Genomic DNA, 17,679 nt, shown 5'->3' with positions numbered 1-17,679 from the left:
CTGAGTAGCTTTATCTAGATCAGAAGCGAATTGTGCAAAGGCTTCTAACTCTGCAAATTGAGCCAAGGCCCCTGGATAATAAAAGGTAGGTGAAGCAGTCATACTTCCTTCACCTAAACGAGAACTTAGTTTAGTGGCTCTTTTTAAAAGGTGAGAATGCAAATAGAAAACTTTTCCTGGATAAGTTTCGCGACCAGGTGGTCTTCTTAATAGAAGGGACATATGGCGTTAAGCTTGTGCTTGCTTAGAGAGATCATCATAAATTATTAAGGTATGTCGTTGACGGTACATAAAATATTGAACTAGAGCAGCTCCCGTATAAGGAGCGAAGTATTGTAATGTAGCAGGCAAATCCACATTTTTCGCTACCACAATGGTGCATTTCATTGCTCATCATTCATAGAAAGTAGTCACTACCTGAGCATACTGTTGTTTTATCATTCTGTCTGTCCCTAATAATTAATTATAACTGACTGTGCCCCATAGGGATCACCGAATCAATGGCAATAAGCCAGTTTGAAGAGGCTCATATACGAAACTTTTCGAAATAATACCTGGAGCTGGAGACTCAATTAACTGGTATTTAGAAGTTTTACCCCTCCCATCAACAGGTTTAGTTAGGGCATTTATAACACGACCCAAATAAGCCTCACTCACCGGTATCTAAGCAATTTGTCATGTTGCTTTCATGGAATACACTATGTTAGTGTTTGTACTCTCAAGCAGCCGGTTGTGTATATCATTGTAAAAAGTATTTTTTTTATTTGTTTTGATGATGCATTCATTAGAAATACGAAGAACCAGAGTCCGAGTATGGCAATTATTAGTTGGTATCGACGCATAAATGAAAGAGGGCATAGGCCCCATTGCCTTGTGGTCCACCAATAGTTAATAGCAATGTTTGTGACTGTCCATCCAAGTAGAACAAAATCTGTTGTGAACTGAATCAGTAAGGCTGCCGATTTACCTATGCAGGTGATTTCGCTGTAAATGTGTCAAAATTATTTAGAAATAAAACAAAATTTCAAAAGATGTATAAAAACACTTATATACACTTTGAAATACATTTTAAACAGATAATTACAACTCGACACATATCACTCCTAAATTGTCTACATGATGAAATCGATTTGTCACCAATTCGATTTGAATCTATTGTTTTTTGGTTCAATTCTTACAGCACTACATCGTCATTTGGAAGGTTAAATGAGTGTTTGGGTTACACTTTAAAACTGGGTTTTCTGAGTGTTTAAGTGCCATCAAAACTGTGATTGAAGCTGACAAAGCCTGATATTGTAAAAAATACTGAAAAAGTTATTCAAAAACCATATTTTGGATGCCGCCCAAACAAAAAAATAAAGTTTTTATAACTCATTAAAAAAACTTAATTTTCATAAAGCCTAGTTTTGACAAAACTAGGTGAAAAGAAGGCGCCATCCAATGCCTCTTAATGTTAATCAACTCATTGAGTCAAGACCGTTGACTTCGAGCCAGGTTCGAATTGGTTAATGAGCGTGTCACGATCTAATCTTCTCTATCAAAAACCACGAGCCAAAATATTTCATCCACTATTTCACCTCCCTCATAACAGTATATTATAACCTTCATACTCTAGGGTTCGAGCATATTCCAAACATCACATCAAACACATTGAAGTTCGATGTCTTCATATTGTTGTATGTGTTGAGTCAGTCACTTTAACACTTGCATACTGTCCTACCACTTAGAGGAGAGCGGATGTTTCTACCTATTCCTCATCCTTTTAGGGTACAGAGTCTGCTTTCAGTGTCTTGGAGTGCCACCCTCACCATGCTTCAACTTGCACATCAATGGGCATCTATTTGCAACACAGAAAGTTGACGTCTCAAAGATTCAAAATGAAAACTGGCTGCCTATCCATCACCACCTAATTGTTACACCAACCCCCTTGAAGATTATTATGGTGGTTTCAAGTATCCACTACATATTAAGATAGATATAGCTAAGTAGTTCGGTTGTTAACATCTAGATTGCCTATTAAAAAAAAAAAAAGGAAACCTGTAAATGCTTAACTTGTATTAACTACTAAAAAAACGCAGTGTTTTATCCTTTATCACCTGCTAATAAATAGTAAGCAAGTTATTTATATTTGCTACTTTTTTTTAATATAGTTTTCCACCACTAAACAAAAAGCTGAAGCTCCCACCCAACCCTCATCCCTTTTTTTCCAGTTCTTTTCAGCTAAGCTAAATGCATGGACACAGTCTTCATGCTTAAAATATTGAAAAGCTACTCAAAAGTCATGTTTTTCTTATTTGCCCGTAGAATGTTATAGACGGAAAAAACTCAAATATTAGACTTTTAGATCCTAACATTGTCTGTCATGCTCTAAATCAAAAACATGTTTTCTATGTTGACTTATATATTTCAATGCAGGTAAAACTCCTTGAGTTCAATTACAAAAATATTGTTGTCTAATTCGGAGTTAAAAAACTATATTTGATATTATTGTCTAATTCGGAGTTAAAAAACTATATTTGATAGCTTCGGATCTCAAATTTAAAACTAATTTGAAGCTACATTTTGTATGACATAATTTTTAAACAAACAATAAATCTATATAAAAAACATGTATCAGGAATATCATATCCTCGACAGTCGACAATTCTCCAACACTCTTCGAACTTTAATCAACTTGCATATGATTTTTTTGATGAAAAAGTTTTTTTTTTCTAATAGAGAATAAGGCCATTGAATCATGAAAATAATTTGATGCTTAGACATTTTTGCTCTGCCATCATCACTATATTCGTGTGTCCTTATGAAATGGCATGCCAATATTTGTGAATGGATTTTGATTGGCTGACCATGTATGGGTTTGATTCATGGTGCATTTGCATTTGAGAGAATATCATGACAAGCATCTCAATTTCTAAAAACATCTCTAAGGCACTGTTTGATGCACAGGAAAAATCTTATGCATCGGTTGAAAACTGTACGAGCAAGTGAACTTTCACCCGTTCACCTCACAACGAATCAAATGCCGTGAAATTTCATCAAAAAACTTGTACGATCGGGTGAAATTTCACGAGGAAAAAAGTCCGACCTGTTGAGGTCGAACTTTTTTCGTGGAGACAAAATTGAGAGCCTTTTTCCCCTCTTTTTTCCATTGACGCCCCTTCTTCCCCTCTCTCGCTGAGTCTCCTCCTCGCTCGCACTCGATTGTTCCTCTCCTCTCTCGTTGCACAGGTCTCTCCTCTCTCGTTGCGTCTCCTCCCCTCTCGTTGCACAGGTCTCTCCTCTCTCGCTGTGTCTCCTCCTTTATCACTACGTCTCATCCTCTCTCGTTGTGTCTCCCCTCTGTCGCTGCGTCTCCTTCTCTCTCGCTCTCTTGTTCTTCACCTTTGTTGCTGCAAAGGTCTCTTCTCTCTCGCTGCGTCTCCTCTTCTATGGCTGCGTCTCCCCTCTATCGCTGTGTCTCCTTCTCTCTTGCTCTCTTGTTCCTCTCCTCTCTCGCTGCACAGGTTTCTCTTGTCAAACCAACGTCACCCGTTTGCAGTCCCAGGCGAGCCCTATGCGTCTCTTTGTCGCTCTCACACACACTTGTTTGGTGAAAACTCATCTCTTTTTTTTGTTTTTCATACCTCTTGGTTGCTCCTTTATGCAGGTATACCTCTCACAACAGGAAATTTACCTTGCTCTTGCTTTTAATTTTTGTTTCCTTTCCCGTATAATGGTTTTTTATCTAAGTACAAATTGTTTGGCTTGAAGTTACTATATTTTTTCAGTCCCTCTTTCTATGTGGCTATGTTTTTGATGGTTCACTGTTGTTCAAAGGCACCCACTCCAAGCTAGCTAACAAACGTGTCTTGGAAGCTTTGGCACACTCATGCTCCTCCATTTTTTGCCTTGCTCATTCATTTTCATATTGGATATATGAATTACGATTGCCATAAGAGTTACGTGTTGGACGTATTGGACATTGCCGTAAGAGTATTATGTCGTATTCAAAGGTAGGTCGCAAGACATGATAGTTGGGAACAATGCCAACCTTTACTATATCGATACAAGGGCACCATCTTTAGATCATTCAATGCCTTCGAAAAAACTGAATATCACATGAATGAGTATCTCCACAACAACTATGGTGTGCAATTACGTAAGCTATTGGACATTGACAATGTCATCGCAAAGCAAGAGGAAGAAGTAATGAAGTTCGTTGAACAGAAGTGCAGCGAGAAATGTTGGATTACTTGTTTTGTGATTACCTGTTTTCTTTGTTAGATCTGTACTCATTAAACTTATATACTGGATGAGAATACATGCTTTGGTTAAAGTTTTATAACTTTCATACATGTTTCAATGTACTACGGTTCTATTTTGTAGTTGATAATTATCAATTGAATTCGTGGATGTCATGGACTACTTTTGTAATTATTTGTGGATGGTGTGAAATCATGTTATATGAGTTTTAGATTGTTGTTTAACCGGATTGGAATGCGTAGGTGTTGTACCCACTTGAAATTGGATTGTTGTTTAACCAATTATTTGTTTTATATCATCTTCCAATTTCTACCCACGTGAAATTGGAGGAGCCACTTGAAATTGGATTGTTGTTTAACCAATTATTTGTTTTATATCATCTTCCAATTTCTACCCACGTGAAATTGGAGGAGCACAAAAAAAAACAGCAACTTCTAGCGGTCTGGGAAAAAGTCTCATATTTTTTACCCTGTGCACCAAACACGGTTAATTTTACCGTGCAAAAAACTATCATGTGCACCAAACACAATTAATTTTACCTTGCAAAAAAACTTCTCTGCAATCACACATGACCAGGATAAAATTTCGCTATGTATTTTTTTTCAGCATTCTTTTTCATGGTAAATTTACCACGTTAAATTCTTGTTGTGCATCAAACAAGACCTAAGAGTGAGATGAAGAAAAATGGTATCCAAATGGTATTGTTAAGGTGGCCAAATAATATTTTTAAAATTTGTATAAAGGCCTAACAATAATTTTTTAGAATTTCAAACATGCCCTAAAATTCAAAGTTTTAGTGGAGTTAAAAGAAAAATTAAGACAAATAATTATTATGATGCTAATATATATATATATATATATATATATATATATATATATATATATATATATATATATATATATATATATAAATTGAATGGTAACTTTAGTTTTTTAGAATCATCACTTTATAACTAGGATCATTTGATCCAATATAATGGAATGTTAAAAAAATAAATAAATAGAAAAAGGTGATAAGTATTTTTTGTTGTAGTCTTTTTTCGTTTAATTATTTATTTATTGTAGATAAATTGTTTTAATTAGTTGGTTCCATTCACTATATATATATAGATTAATTTATGCTAAATTTCACATTTGCTGCTCATGATTGACAAATCATGTCTTCTTTCACTAACGCTTTGAGTCGGTTGGTAGCGGCGTACCTTGTAAGGGGAAACCCAATTTTTCCTTAATCTAGATATAGGAGCCGGAAATAATGGGAAGAGGGGCCGAACCGTTTTGGACCGAGAACCTCATCCATCAAAAGTGGAAATTAAAACGCACCAGAGGGCAAAGGCCGCTCAAAGATTTATCATCCGTTTTCTCTCGCTTTTCATAGCCGGCGCGCATTTGCTCGGGGTGGTGCCCTCGCGGTGAGTAAGGAGGCGGAAGAAGGAAGAAGAAACGAGGCGGGAGAAGGAAGAAGAAACGAGGCGGGAGAAGGAAGAAGGGGGGAGGAGGAAGAAGAGATGTCTCACTTCGGGAGATCGGGACCTCCTGATATTAAGGACACTTACTCTCTGCTCGTTCTCAACATCACCTTCCGTAATACCCCTCTTTTTTCTGTGTGTGTTTCTTGGAAAAGGAAAATGGTGCTTCTGTTCTGTTTTCCTAAGTTCTCGTTGGTGTTGACATTGGTTTGATGATAACGGTGGTGATTGGCACAGGAACAACGGCCGATGACTTGTTCCCCTTGTTCGACCGCTATGGTAAGGTTGTCGATATCTTCATCCCCAGGGACAAGAGGTACCACACCAGCTCTCTCTCTCTCTCTCTCTCTCTCTCTCTCTCTCTGTGTGTGTGTGTGTGTGTGTGTGTGTCGATTTCTGATGGCGTCTTTGATTTCCAGGACAGGGGAATCGCGAGGCTTTGCGTTCGTAAGGTACAAATATGCGGACGAGGCGCAGATGGCGGTCGACCGTCTCGATGGTACTTTCATTTCGGCCTGCCCCTTTTCATATCCTTAAGTAGACGGTAGGAGCGACTGTTGCCGTTTGATGGTATCTTATTCCCCTGCCCATATTCTCGAATGCCGTAGGGAGGACCGTGGATGGCAGAGAAATCATGGTGCAGTTCGCGAAATACGGCCCGAATGCAGAGCGCATGTCGGTACTTTTGCACCTTTACTGTTCAGTTGATTTTTTATTGCATACACAAAAAGAACAAATAGAAAAGTAGATTTATCGTCGTTTCTACCGTTTGAATGGATTGCTTAGTGGTTCTTGAATATGTTGACTCTTTCAGGCTTTATATCGCAGGCCTTTCTTATGCACTATCTTCTTCTGATTAGTTATGCCTTTTTCTATTTTTTTGTCACTGACTGTTAGGAGTTAAGGTTCTATCGTCACTGAAATGTTTGTTTGTTTTTTTTTTATTCGCGTTTAGACGATATAGACTCAACAAGTTTCGAGTCAGAGGTCCCCATGGTTTTTTCAGTAAGATGGTAATTTTGCCGAAAAGCCTTTTCCTTGGCTGTTGGTTTGACTGATTGCTAGACGCCGTGCAAGCGACTCAGTGGTTCCTTATGTTCTACTGTAGCTTTAAGTGTATATGCGCCTACAAGTCTTTGGAAGACATGCTTTTGCTTCAAGTATCCCTTTGATAGCCTTTTTGAAGTGTTAAACGGAAGCAGTGCTTTACATTGAGGCGGTTCTATTTTATTCAAAAAATATAATTGAAGTGTATCCTGCTTCGTTGAAGCCTTTGATATTTAAGACAGGTGTAGTAATGACTGGTTACTGATTATTCTGTCAGAGGGAGTAGTAGTCAAAATTGTAAAAACGTGAAAACAAAGGAATAATAAAACTTATATGCTGAAACAAGTCATACTGATTTCCATCCTCTGGCTTATTTTCCTTTTAAGCCAGCTTCTTCTTTTCAAATTAAGAGAGCTTTTGCCTGAAGATGGCTGTGGCAGCATGAAGGACTGGCAAGAAATAAATAAGGAACTGGCGTTTGCATCATTTCATGTCCTAATTTATTTGGAGTCTGTTGCTTTGTCGATAAGTGTTTGGTTGTGCTTGACTTATGGATCATATTAATTCCCAAATTTTTCTTAAAAAAATTTCTTTTAAATTGCATTATCCATAGATATTTCATATTATCTTGAATTTCTTATTTTATTCACACTTATCTGGGTCTTAAACTTAAACATGTTTGCTGCAGTTTGTGGATAATAGCATCTTCTGCCTAGTTTACAGTCGTTGATTCCTTTCCTCTCCCTCTCTTTTCCCCCCTTCTCAGACATAAAGGGAGGATAGTTGAATTTGTCCCGAAGTCAAGAGGCAGATCCAGAAGCTACAGTCCGAAACCCAGGTGCAGTTACTTTATTTTCTGTTCTCATATTTTCCCTCCTATTTCGAGAAATGGAACCCCTTTGATGCAAGTTTCTCCTTTTTACATGGCTTACTTTAAGACCTATGGAATACCCTTCTATTTGTGTAGATACCGTGATGACCACCGTCATCGTGACGACTACCGCGATAGAGATCATAGAAGGCGAAGTCGCAGCCGCAGTGTTGAAAAATTTGATCGTCATCGGGACCGGGACCGTGGAAGGGAAAGGAGCTCTCGTCACCGAAGCAAAAGCAGAAGTCTGAGCCCTGATTATCACAGGGGACGAGATAAAGGGAAGATTACTGATGAACCACGGAGCAGAAGTGGCTCTTATGCTAGGTTTCTTCTCTTCTCAACAAGATCCACAAATTAGAACAAATATCCTCTTATAACATCTAAAATGTTAACCAATGTTGTCAATCTTTTGTTATTACCATGTTTCAGTCCCTCTCCTCGTCGAAGTCCTAGCCCTCGAAGAAGCCCATCTCGCAGTAAGAGTCCTCCAAGCCGTAATGTGAGCCCTTCCAAGCGGAGCCCAGATAAAAGATCTCCTTCTGCCAGTCCTGCTGGAAGAAGTCCAAATGGAAGGTCACCAGCATCTGTAAGTGTTGCATTGAGAATTGCTGCCATACCCGTTATGTGTTGCACATGATAGTGACTATATTTTATTTTTAATGTGTTTATTACTTGCAGGACTATTGAGCAGCCATGGGCCACATAATCATATATCTCGGTGGAAGTTTCAAACTTTTTTGATGAGTCTATGTCTCGTCTACTGCTTGGTTTATGTTTGTGCATTTTGATGAGGCTGAAACAATGTGGACGAAGTTACCTGATTTCTGTAGCCTGTGAAATTTGTCTTTGCATCAGAAGTATCATCGTGAAACTCTAGTTTTTGACTGCTTGGTGTCAACAACTATCAGCAAACTTTTGCAGTTGGAGATTTGGAAATAGTTGTAGGCTGAAAATGCTTTTAGTCTGTAAGTCTTGTTTCTATTCCAAAAGTACTTCTGTTGGTGGAATTGACTAGGCTATGTGTTAAAGGAAGTTGGTGAATGCTACTTTTCTTATTCATGGCAGCTTTTTATGTTCTAATTGGCTGTTACATTGGTGATGTTTCATGTCCTTCACTTTCATAGTGATTTGGTCGTGAAAGCACAGTAGTAGCTGTGATGATCAAGATTGTAGCAAGCAGCAATAAGTTCTTCCTCTTGTCTGAACTGTGTTGAAATCCTAGTTGATGCATCTTCTGCTTGCTGCTGAAGTTGGATAAGCATCTCATGCTTTGTATGACCTTGCTGATCACAATAATTAGCGAGCCGAGCTCCACATATAGGTGTGTGAGACTGTGAGTACAATATTGGTACTTTAAACTGAACATGGAGGTGCACTTGTTTATAGTCACAATGATGTTCCTTTTCTTGATCTCTGCTTTTTTGTGACAGTCAACCTTGTAGCGGTTGCTTGATGCTTTTGTTGGGCTATGGTAATCTTATCAAGTACAAAGACTGAATAGTAATATGATGATGATCAACTGGCATGACAATTGGCATGTGGAATTATTTGGTGGGGTGATTGTACGATTGGACCTGTATATGATCCGGATGATGGGGAAAACACCTGAAACTTGTGAAATTGCAGAGCTTAACAATTGCTGATTTTGGGGAAAAGTGAGTTTCATGTCTGTGGTAGTTTATTTTGGGGCATATTTTTAAAACATTGTAATAGATTTAGGGTACATTCTTTATATTACGTCATATAACTCATTTCCGTCATTTTAGGAGTTGTTTCGTGTTGGTCTCAGGGTGTAATTCTACAATTTTAGGAGATTGTTTATTGTTGGATGTCAGGGGTGTAATTCTACAATCAACCTCCATAGTTAGAGCAGAAGATTATGAAAATGGTTGAATAGGTTTTAACTTATTGCTGGATCTGGTCTTGCCTTGTCTCATGACACATGGGTTTCGGACAGTGGAGAATTCGTAGCTGGTCGTCCTTCATATTATGTGATGGTGCTCTTTGTTTTTCATTTTTTTGTCTTAATAATTCCTGATATTGCATTTCTTGTGGCCTTCCAATGGTATTAGTATGCTATTTACAAAGATGGATTGGTTACTCGTGTTTTACACATCAATGCCATTACAGTAAACAGTACCTTGTTTTCTTTGATGAGAAAGAAAAGCACCATTTATTTATGACATTTGAAACAAAAGTGACGAAACATGTTTGAAGTTAGAGAAACCATATCGGTCATTGGTAATGCAGTATTGCGTGCATTGTACTGCCTCCAGTTTTCAGCTGGATTTTTAAATGTGAAGGCTCCATCGCATGGGCTTTTTTGTATGATAGGTGCATGTAGGAGCATTCCTTTTTTTTTTTTGTAACGTTTCAAAATAATATAGTCTTTAAAAGTGTTACACCACTTTTAAGAAATACTTTTTGTTTTAATTGTTAATTCTTACTGTTACTATTTTCTTTAGTACCAACTTTGGATTTCTGGAACCCGAGAGGACATAGGGAGCAAAGTACAAAGGCTTGTGTTAATTGACTGTGTAGACAGCCGCTGTCGGTCAAGCTATATAAAATTCAGGATATTTGCTAGCATATGTGCCATGTGCAAGAGCTTTCGATGTTTATGAACTTTGACAGATGGACAACCTGGATCAGGGGACTCTTTATAATGCCGTTGTTTGGTTAACTGCAGTCAAACTTGGCATAAGTGTTCTTGTTGCTTTTGTAATAGCACTTATTTTTCTGCAAGACACGCCATCTCTCTAGAAGGGAGTTTTATTTTAGTAGGTTATTGTTTCTTAGCTGATCACGTGCACAATGTGGACTTTGGTTGGAGGGTGAAGACGGTCTTGATAGAATTTCGTATTATTGAGCATTTTAATACATCATCCTGTCTGTACTGCCTCTTATTGAATGGCAACTAGGTGTCCAAATAGAATGAAGAGGACTAAGCAACTTTTGGTGATGCGAGGGTTGTTATGTCATTGCACCCTGCGATGAGTCTTGGTTTGTGTAGCATGAAGATTTTGCAATGTGGCAGAACTGAATGACCATCATGTGATCATATGTAGAGAACTAGTTTGCCCCCGCTGTGCTTGTTAGTTACATGCTTCGTGGTAGGTTGAATAAGGGATCTTTAGCGCCATTTTCTGTATGATCGCTCCATTTTACTTTCAAGGGAAAAATTTCACCCAAGCTGGTCTTTCATTTTTTGTGATTTATGCTGTTTCTCAATGGGTTTAAAAAATGTAATTGGGCGACGGACATGGTAATTTTAGCTAGTAGTTATTAGTCAAATGCAGTATGAGCCGTTATTCTGGTAATACTTAGGTAGTAGTAGTTATGTGATCATATGTAGAGAACTAGTTTGTTCCCGCTGTGCTCGTTAGTTACATGCTTCGTGGTAGGTTGAATGAGGGATCTCTAATGCCATTTTCTGTACGATCTCTCCATTTTACCTTCAAGAGAATTTTCACCCAAACTGGTGTTTCATTTTTGTGATTTATGCTCTTTCTCAAAGGGGTTTACAAAATGTAATTGGACGACAGACATGGTATTTTTAGCTAGTAGTTATTAGTCAAATGCAGTATGAGCTGTTATTCTGGTAATACTTAGTAGTAGTAGCTATTGGTCGAAGGCAGTATGAGCTCTCAATCCCCTTTCAAGTGGGGAGGAAGGGAATTCCATTTTGGTGCTTCCAGCAGGAGTTGACTCTCTTTTCATGGTCTTAAAACCCTCTAGTGTTGAAGGTGGGAATGTCTTATGCTTATCTAATCTTCTCTTCCCCAATGGTTCTAAATGGTTTCTTTTTTTTCAGTTGATGAATTTGTTAGATTTAAGTACAGTTTCGGACAGGTCCTTCGCTGCTTCTGATACTACTGCATTTTATGCATTAACCTTTGCGTACTGCAAATAGGAAACATCTTTTCGAATGGCAAATTGAAGTTCATTCAGTTCTTGTCTATGTTATGCGGGTTAACAGCTCGTTTGATGGCGGAGAATGCTGGTGTTCCAGGAACCCTAGCATTCTTCCGCTGGTAGGGTGTCTTTGTTCCTGTACACTTTTATGTGGTCCAGTTCCAGCTGATCCATCTCCACCCCTGGAAACTAGTGGAGCAGGCGTTATGTTTCCCAATCAGATGGCCTCTAAAGGGCATAGGTGCTTGTTGTTCATGTTTGGGAGCGACAGTAAACCTGCCCCTAGTTTATATGATGCAAGCTTTTTTCTAAACAGGATTCGTGTTAGCATTTTGGCGGTGTCTTCTTGAACGGTCTGAAGTCGAGTCTTTTCTATAGTGCTGGTACAAATGCTTGCACCAGCAATCCAGAGAGCTGCTACTTAGCGGCATACATGATGCAGTTGTGAGCTTAATATCCTTCAATGAGCAACGGACTCCAGCCAAGCTGGGTTTGAACTCGCAGTAGAAAGAAAGTGCTCATGCAAATTCTTGCCATGCACACGGTCGATTTTGCTGCTGAACGGAGCGTGGAAGGCCACGCTCTTGATAAAAACAGAAGAAAAATCACAGGCGACACAAATAAACACTTGCAGCTCATTTGAGGTGCCTCTTTTGAAAGTAAATGCTGTGTGTGCCTGCCATCTTCCTCAATCACAGTTGTGATCCCTGAGCTTACTACTACCAACTCGGTTCGGTTGCTTTCGATCTGCAGAGTGGACCTTGAGGCTGTAGCTGTGAGATGGTTAAGCCCACGTCTTGTCTAGGGAATGTTCAACTAAGGATGTCAACGCTTAGCATCTGAATTTGATATTGTATTTTGTCTTTTCATTTTGCGGCACCGAATTTGATAATATTTAAGCCACAAGGCATCTCAGATCTGAAACGCCTGCGAACCATCTGCAACTCTACTTTGAAAAAAGATATTCAAAATTGTGGACATAGCTTAAAGGCTTTTGACGAGCGGGTTTGGCTCACTGGCTCAGGCCACACCTAAAAGTTTCAAACTGTGGGTCTCGTATGATTCATATTTAAGAGTAGGAGGGCTTATGGGTGTTGCAGGAATTAATAAGATATGGGCGGCTCACATCTCGGATGGTTTTTTCTTTCCTTTTCTTTTTTGTAAGTGTGTGAGTGGTGGATCATCTTTAAGAGAGACTATTGGCCTTTATGTATCCATCATCTCTACAAAGTTCATAGAGCTTGTTTCGGGACCTATTATGAGATGTGATAGCAAGCACTTCAATGAATTAGATGCGTTAATTTTAGGCTGCAGTCTATTTTAGATTTCACATATTTAACCGTTTTTTACAGCAGTTGGTCCAAAATGAATCTGATTTCCAACACAATTATTTTATCCAAAGTGCAAGCTGCTCGGACTCTTGCTCACACCAAAGTCAGCATATTGGCAGGAATCAAAATATTTTCTGCAGCCAAAGGCCGAAACCCACACTCCCTTTTCCCTGGTCCCATTTTTTGCAATATCATATGCTGCAAAATGCAATAAAAACTTGATTACCTAAAAATGTGAGTGATTGGAAAATTTGGCAACAAATTGTAAGACTAAAAATGCAAAGTAAATCTTTTTTTTTTCCTTCATAACACGAGGACTCGTCACTAAAACATGCTTTTCTTTTGCCCCAAATAAGAGGGTATGGTCTCTCGGTTGGCAACTCATCTTACCTGGTCCATAAAATAGGCAAGGCAACCGTTGCCTCCATCGTCAGTGAAATTCAAAAATGTGCCACGTGGCAAGGCAAGAGGACCCGAGCCAGAATTCAAAAATCAGGGCGTCTAGGGTTGGAGGCGGGGCCTTCTAACGGTCGAAAAACCAGAGGAGTCTTCAGAGGCGAAGCCACCTCTGTCTTTCTCCTATAAATGCGATCTTTCTCCTGTCCGCGTAGCTCAGCCACCTCCGCCTCCTTCTCTCCATAGGGTTTTGTTTCTTACGAAGAGTTTTTGCCGTCTGGTTCCGATGGACTATCACAGCCTCTCCAGGAAGGAACTGCAGGCGCTGTGCAAGAAGCATGGGATTCGGGCCAACACGTCCAACGCCACAATGGCCGACGCTCTGCAGTCCCTCAACGTAAGTATCTCTTTCCAGGAACCTCTTGAAAGATGTCATTTTCGTGTTCTTGCAATCTTCCTAGATGGGCTGCGAACCCGGAAGGCTCGCTCGTCATGTTAGGCTGTTCAGCTGAAGTTCTGTCTTCCTGAACCAAGGGAATCATCGACATCTGGTTTCTGAACAATTTTCCTCTTTCTGATGTTGGCCCGGTGTGTGTTTTCTTTTTCAATTTCTTTTGCTACCTAACAGATAGAGCAAGATTCCGCAACAGAAATTCGTATCTGCGATGAGGTGATCTTGGGGAACACAGGCCTGAATTCGCCAGCGTCGGTCACAACTTCCTGCCGTAGGACGCCCCTCAGAACGTCCACTCGAACCATGGTTCGGACGACGCGATCGAAGCGTGAATCAGAGAAAGCAGAAGAAGAAGAAGACCTGAAGTCGCCGGCCGCAGGAGGGATAGAGAATGTGGAGGAGGCATCGCGCTCTGTGGCTCCCAGCGGCCGCAGGATCATGACGAGGTCGTCTGCCAGAAGGCAAACGGAGAAGATCGAGATTGCAGAGGAACTCATCACTCCAGCGAAGGCCGCCGTACCTTTGGTCCCGAACAGCCGGAGAAGACCCACCAGGGTTTCTGCCCGGCAACAAACACTTCGGGAAGGAGCAGGGCAAGAGGAGACGAAAGGAGAGAAGGAAGTTATCGACAAAATGAGAACCCTTTCTCTCTCTTCCACCATCTGCACAAGGCGGTCATCAAGATTGAGAGGGAAGAGTCAAGATTCGGAGGCCAAACAGTTGGAACAAAATCTGGAGAGGAAATTCATTGATGAGAGAGGTACGAAACAACCAGATGCTGTGGGCGAACCTGCTCAAGAAATATCTGAAGAACTGTCAGGTGAGCCCTCTGTAACCATTCACGAAGCCTCTTCAATAGAAGACAGCATTCGTAAAATCTCTCTTCAACTGGTGAAAACACCTGCGCCAGTCTCCGAGGAGTACAAAGGAGAACCATCCGTCCAAACCATGACACAAGTTCCTGGCGTCAATGAAACCGCCGCACTGCTGAAGCAGAGTGATCAGAACGTTGGAGGTGTTGGGGAGTGTCTTATTGATGCAGGTGTTCCTCTATGCTCTGATGAAAAGACTCATGAAATCCCCGCAGCCACCGAAACTTCTTTTCCTCAGCAAGAGGCCTCAGCAGATGAGACAGAGAAGGTCATCATTGATGATGTCTCTGCTTCTCTCGGTCCTGACTCCGACCTAAGTTGTATTAATGGAGAAGAATGTAATGCTCCATTCCCATCTCTCATGGGTGTTCATGGTGAATTGCCATCTTCTGAAGCTGACCAAGTTGCACTTACAACTCACGGAGCATCTACTGATGCTGTTATGTTGTCCGTTGAGGTTTCAGACGAAGCCCAAGTTGGCGACCAGACAACTGGAACGCTAGGCGATATTGTAAAGGAAAAACTGCAACAAGCAGATGTGGAAGCAGGTGACGGTTGTATCGCCCAAGAGGCGAGCCTCGACCCCGTACTTCTCCTATCTTCAGAACCTGAGAATAATGTAGGTGAACCTTTGCCCTCTGACGAAGACTCTGACAATCTTCCTGCCACCGAAGAAGTTACCCAGTTTCCTGGAACTGCAGTGACAAGCTATGAAGCATCTACTGATGCTACTATTATGTTGTCCGTTGAGGTTCCAGACGAAACCCAAGTTGTCGACCAGACAGCCGAGGGGCTAGCCAATCTTGAAAAGGAAAAACTTCTTCCAGAAGATGCATTTGAAGCAGTTGAGGGTTTTATTGCCCAAGAGGCAAGCCTCAACCCCGTACTTCTCCCAGGTGAACTTTTGTCCCCTGGCAAGGACTCTGACAATATTCCTGCCACCGAAGAAGTTGTCCAGTTTCCTGGAACTGCAGTGACAAGCTATGAAGCATCTACTGATGCTATTATGTTGTCCGTTGAGGTTCCAGACGAAGCCCAAGTGGTCGACCAGACAGCCGTGGGGCTAGCCAATCTTGAAAAGGAAAAACTGCTTCCAGAAGATGCATTGGAAGCAGTTGAGGGTTTTATTGCCCAAGAGGCAACCCTCAACCCCGTACTTCTCCCAGGTGAACCTTTGTCCCCTGGCAAGGACTCTGACAATATTCCTGCCGCAGACGAATTTCTCCAGTTTCTTGGGACTGCATCGCTGCAGGCATGGGAGGTACCTTCTGCAGACCTACCTCATGACGCTCCTGTTGGTGAGCTGATCGCCACTTCTGCAGCAGTGATCCCTGATGGATTTCTGGATGAACTCCAACAAATTGAAGAGATAAATGAGAAGAGCGCTTCGCTTGGTTCATGGTCTGCTGCATCTCCCATTCCTGCTTCTCTGGCGATTGCGTCCTCTGGTCCTGAATTTTTTGTGGTACCTGTCGCTGACAAATCTCTCCAATTTCCTGCTGATGCACTAAGGCGCCTACAAGAAGTGCATTCTGAAAACACACACCACGATTCTCTAGCTGTTGATCTGACCGCCACTACTACAGCAGTCCCTGATGAAGTTTCAGCCGCATGCCTGCAGATTGAAGAGGCAAATGAGAAGAGCCCTTCGTTTGGTTCATGGTCTGCTGCATCTCGTGGTTCTGAATTTTCAATGGTGCGAAAGTCAGGAAAAAGCAGAAGCAGTGTTGGCAAGGGAAAGACTTTAGGCCGAATCCAGATGTTTACGAGTGCCGAGGCTTGTGTGGATAAGGAGAATAAGTTGATGAACGACGAAAATATTGTTGCTGATCAGAGGTTGAATGAGAAAAATGTTGGTTTGGCTGAATTTAAGAATTTCAGCCTGAGAAAGCTTCGGATAATGGTGAAGGAAGGAATAAAAAACAAGGTTCAGGTAAACTTTGCCCTCACTTTTTGCTTGATCGTTCTTGGATTTTTTCAATTTTTTCTTGGTTCTTCCATTTAGTTGTGTATGATCAATTTCATGAACAATTAACTGTAGGATTTGGCATATACGTCAAAAGAACTAATGCATTTTGGTTTGTCGTAGGCTTATCTTCAAGCCATGTGAACTAATTTCATGATTTTCTAAACTATACTACCAGTTAGCCTTTTTAGTAGTGAAAAGTACAAATAGAAGTTTATATTCCATATGCATACCTGATTTTCCTTTTTTATTGGTTTCTGTGCAGATGAGTGAAAGGACTCCCCTTGAGACACTGTCTGCGAATTGCCTTGGCAATGAAAATAGCGAGATAGCGTGATTTGAAGATGAAGCAAAGAAGCTGTTTTCATTTTTTTGTCATGTTTCTTGGTCGTAGCTTGTCAGTCACTACAGTTACTTGAAACTGCTAGTTTCGTGGATCTGTTCTGATGGAACTTTGTTCAATAAAAAGGCCATTTGAAAGCAAATTTCCCTTTGTCCTGTTTTTCTTTTGGAGAAGGGGGCAAACAGCTTGCGATCAGAGTTGTTTCCTCTGTTTATTGCTTTCCTCATTTTTCTTGTCTGAGCAATGAAGCACATCCATTAATTAGCATGTGATTACGGCAATTGTATGAAGAATACGGAATCTAGCTCATAAGATTACAAAATATCCTGTAGTTCATGTTGCATGTTGGGTAACGTATACACAATTCGCTTACACAGTACTTTTAGCACTAAGTCCTGCAATAATTAGATCCTTGATGATTATCAATTTCCCCAATATCTAATTCGGCTGATATATTTACAGAATGTTGTTACCAGGCATTGTTTAAATCATCACCTTATCATCAAGTAAACAATCCACTTTACCAGCCTGTTTGGATGGGGAGGGAGAGGGAAGAGAAAGGAATGGAAAGACAGGCCTCTCTTTTTATGTTTAGATGACTAAATAAATAGAGGGAAAAGAAAGGAGAGAAAATAACTGTGTTTGGGTGCAAAGGAAATGAAAGCTTTTCTTAATGTAATTTCAAGCCCTCAGAAAATGAAGAGATTGAGAGGGAAAAAAATGGAAGTTCCTTCCCTTTTTCTTCCGTTCTTCCATCCATTCTTTTTCCT

The 17,679-nt window shown here is 40.4% G+C and overlaps 2 protein-coding genes across 3 annotated transcripts; both read left to right on the top strand.

Moving 5' to 3' along the window:
• Window positions 1-5,575: 5,575 nt before the first annotated feature.
• On the top strand, window positions 5,576-8,691 carry LOC116265735 (serine/arginine-rich splicing factor SC35-like). The gene is made up of 8 exons (XM_031646569.2): window positions 5,576-5,826; window positions 5,949-6,027; window positions 6,131-6,210; window positions 6,320-6,386; window positions 7,525-7,596; window positions 7,726-7,956; window positions 8,062-8,218; window positions 8,311-8,691. Exons 1-8 carry the CDS (start codon window positions 5,751-5,753, stop codon window positions 8,317-8,319), a joined length of 771 nt encoding a protein of 256 aa, XP_031502429.1. The 5' UTR covers window positions 5,576-5,750; the 3' UTR covers window positions 8,320-8,691.
• A 4,620-nt stretch (window positions 8,692-13,311) lies between these two features.
• On the top strand, window positions 13,312-17,051 carry LOC116265733 (uncharacterized). Of its 2 annotated transcripts, none has more exons than XM_031646568.2 (3): window positions 13,312-13,671; window positions 13,903-16,527; window positions 16,832-17,051. In XM_031646568.2, exons 1-3 carry the CDS (start codon window positions 13,561-13,563, stop codon window positions 16,901-16,903), a joined length of 2,808 nt encoding a protein of 935 aa, XP_031502428.1. In that variant the 5' UTR covers window positions 13,312-13,560; the 3' UTR covers window positions 16,904-17,051. The 2 variants fall into 2 exon arrangements, with proteins under 2 accessions (XP_031502428.1, XP_031502427.1); XM_031646567.2 differs by having other exon boundaries at window positions 13,314-13,671; window positions 13,903-16,533.
• The last annotated feature ends 628 nt before the right edge of the window (window positions 17,052-17,679 follow it).

Source organism: Nymphaea colorata, chromosome 12 (genome assembly GCF_008831285.2).
Source record: "Nymphaea colorata isolate Beijing-Zhang1983 chromosome 12, ASM883128v2, whole genome shotgun sequence".
Taxonomy (NCBI): domain Eukaryota; kingdom Viridiplantae; phylum Streptophyta; class Magnoliopsida; order Nymphaeales; family Nymphaeaceae; genus Nymphaea; species Nymphaea colorata.
Note: the sequence above shows the minus strand (reverse complement) of the source record. Positions and strands in the feature narration are given on the sequence as shown.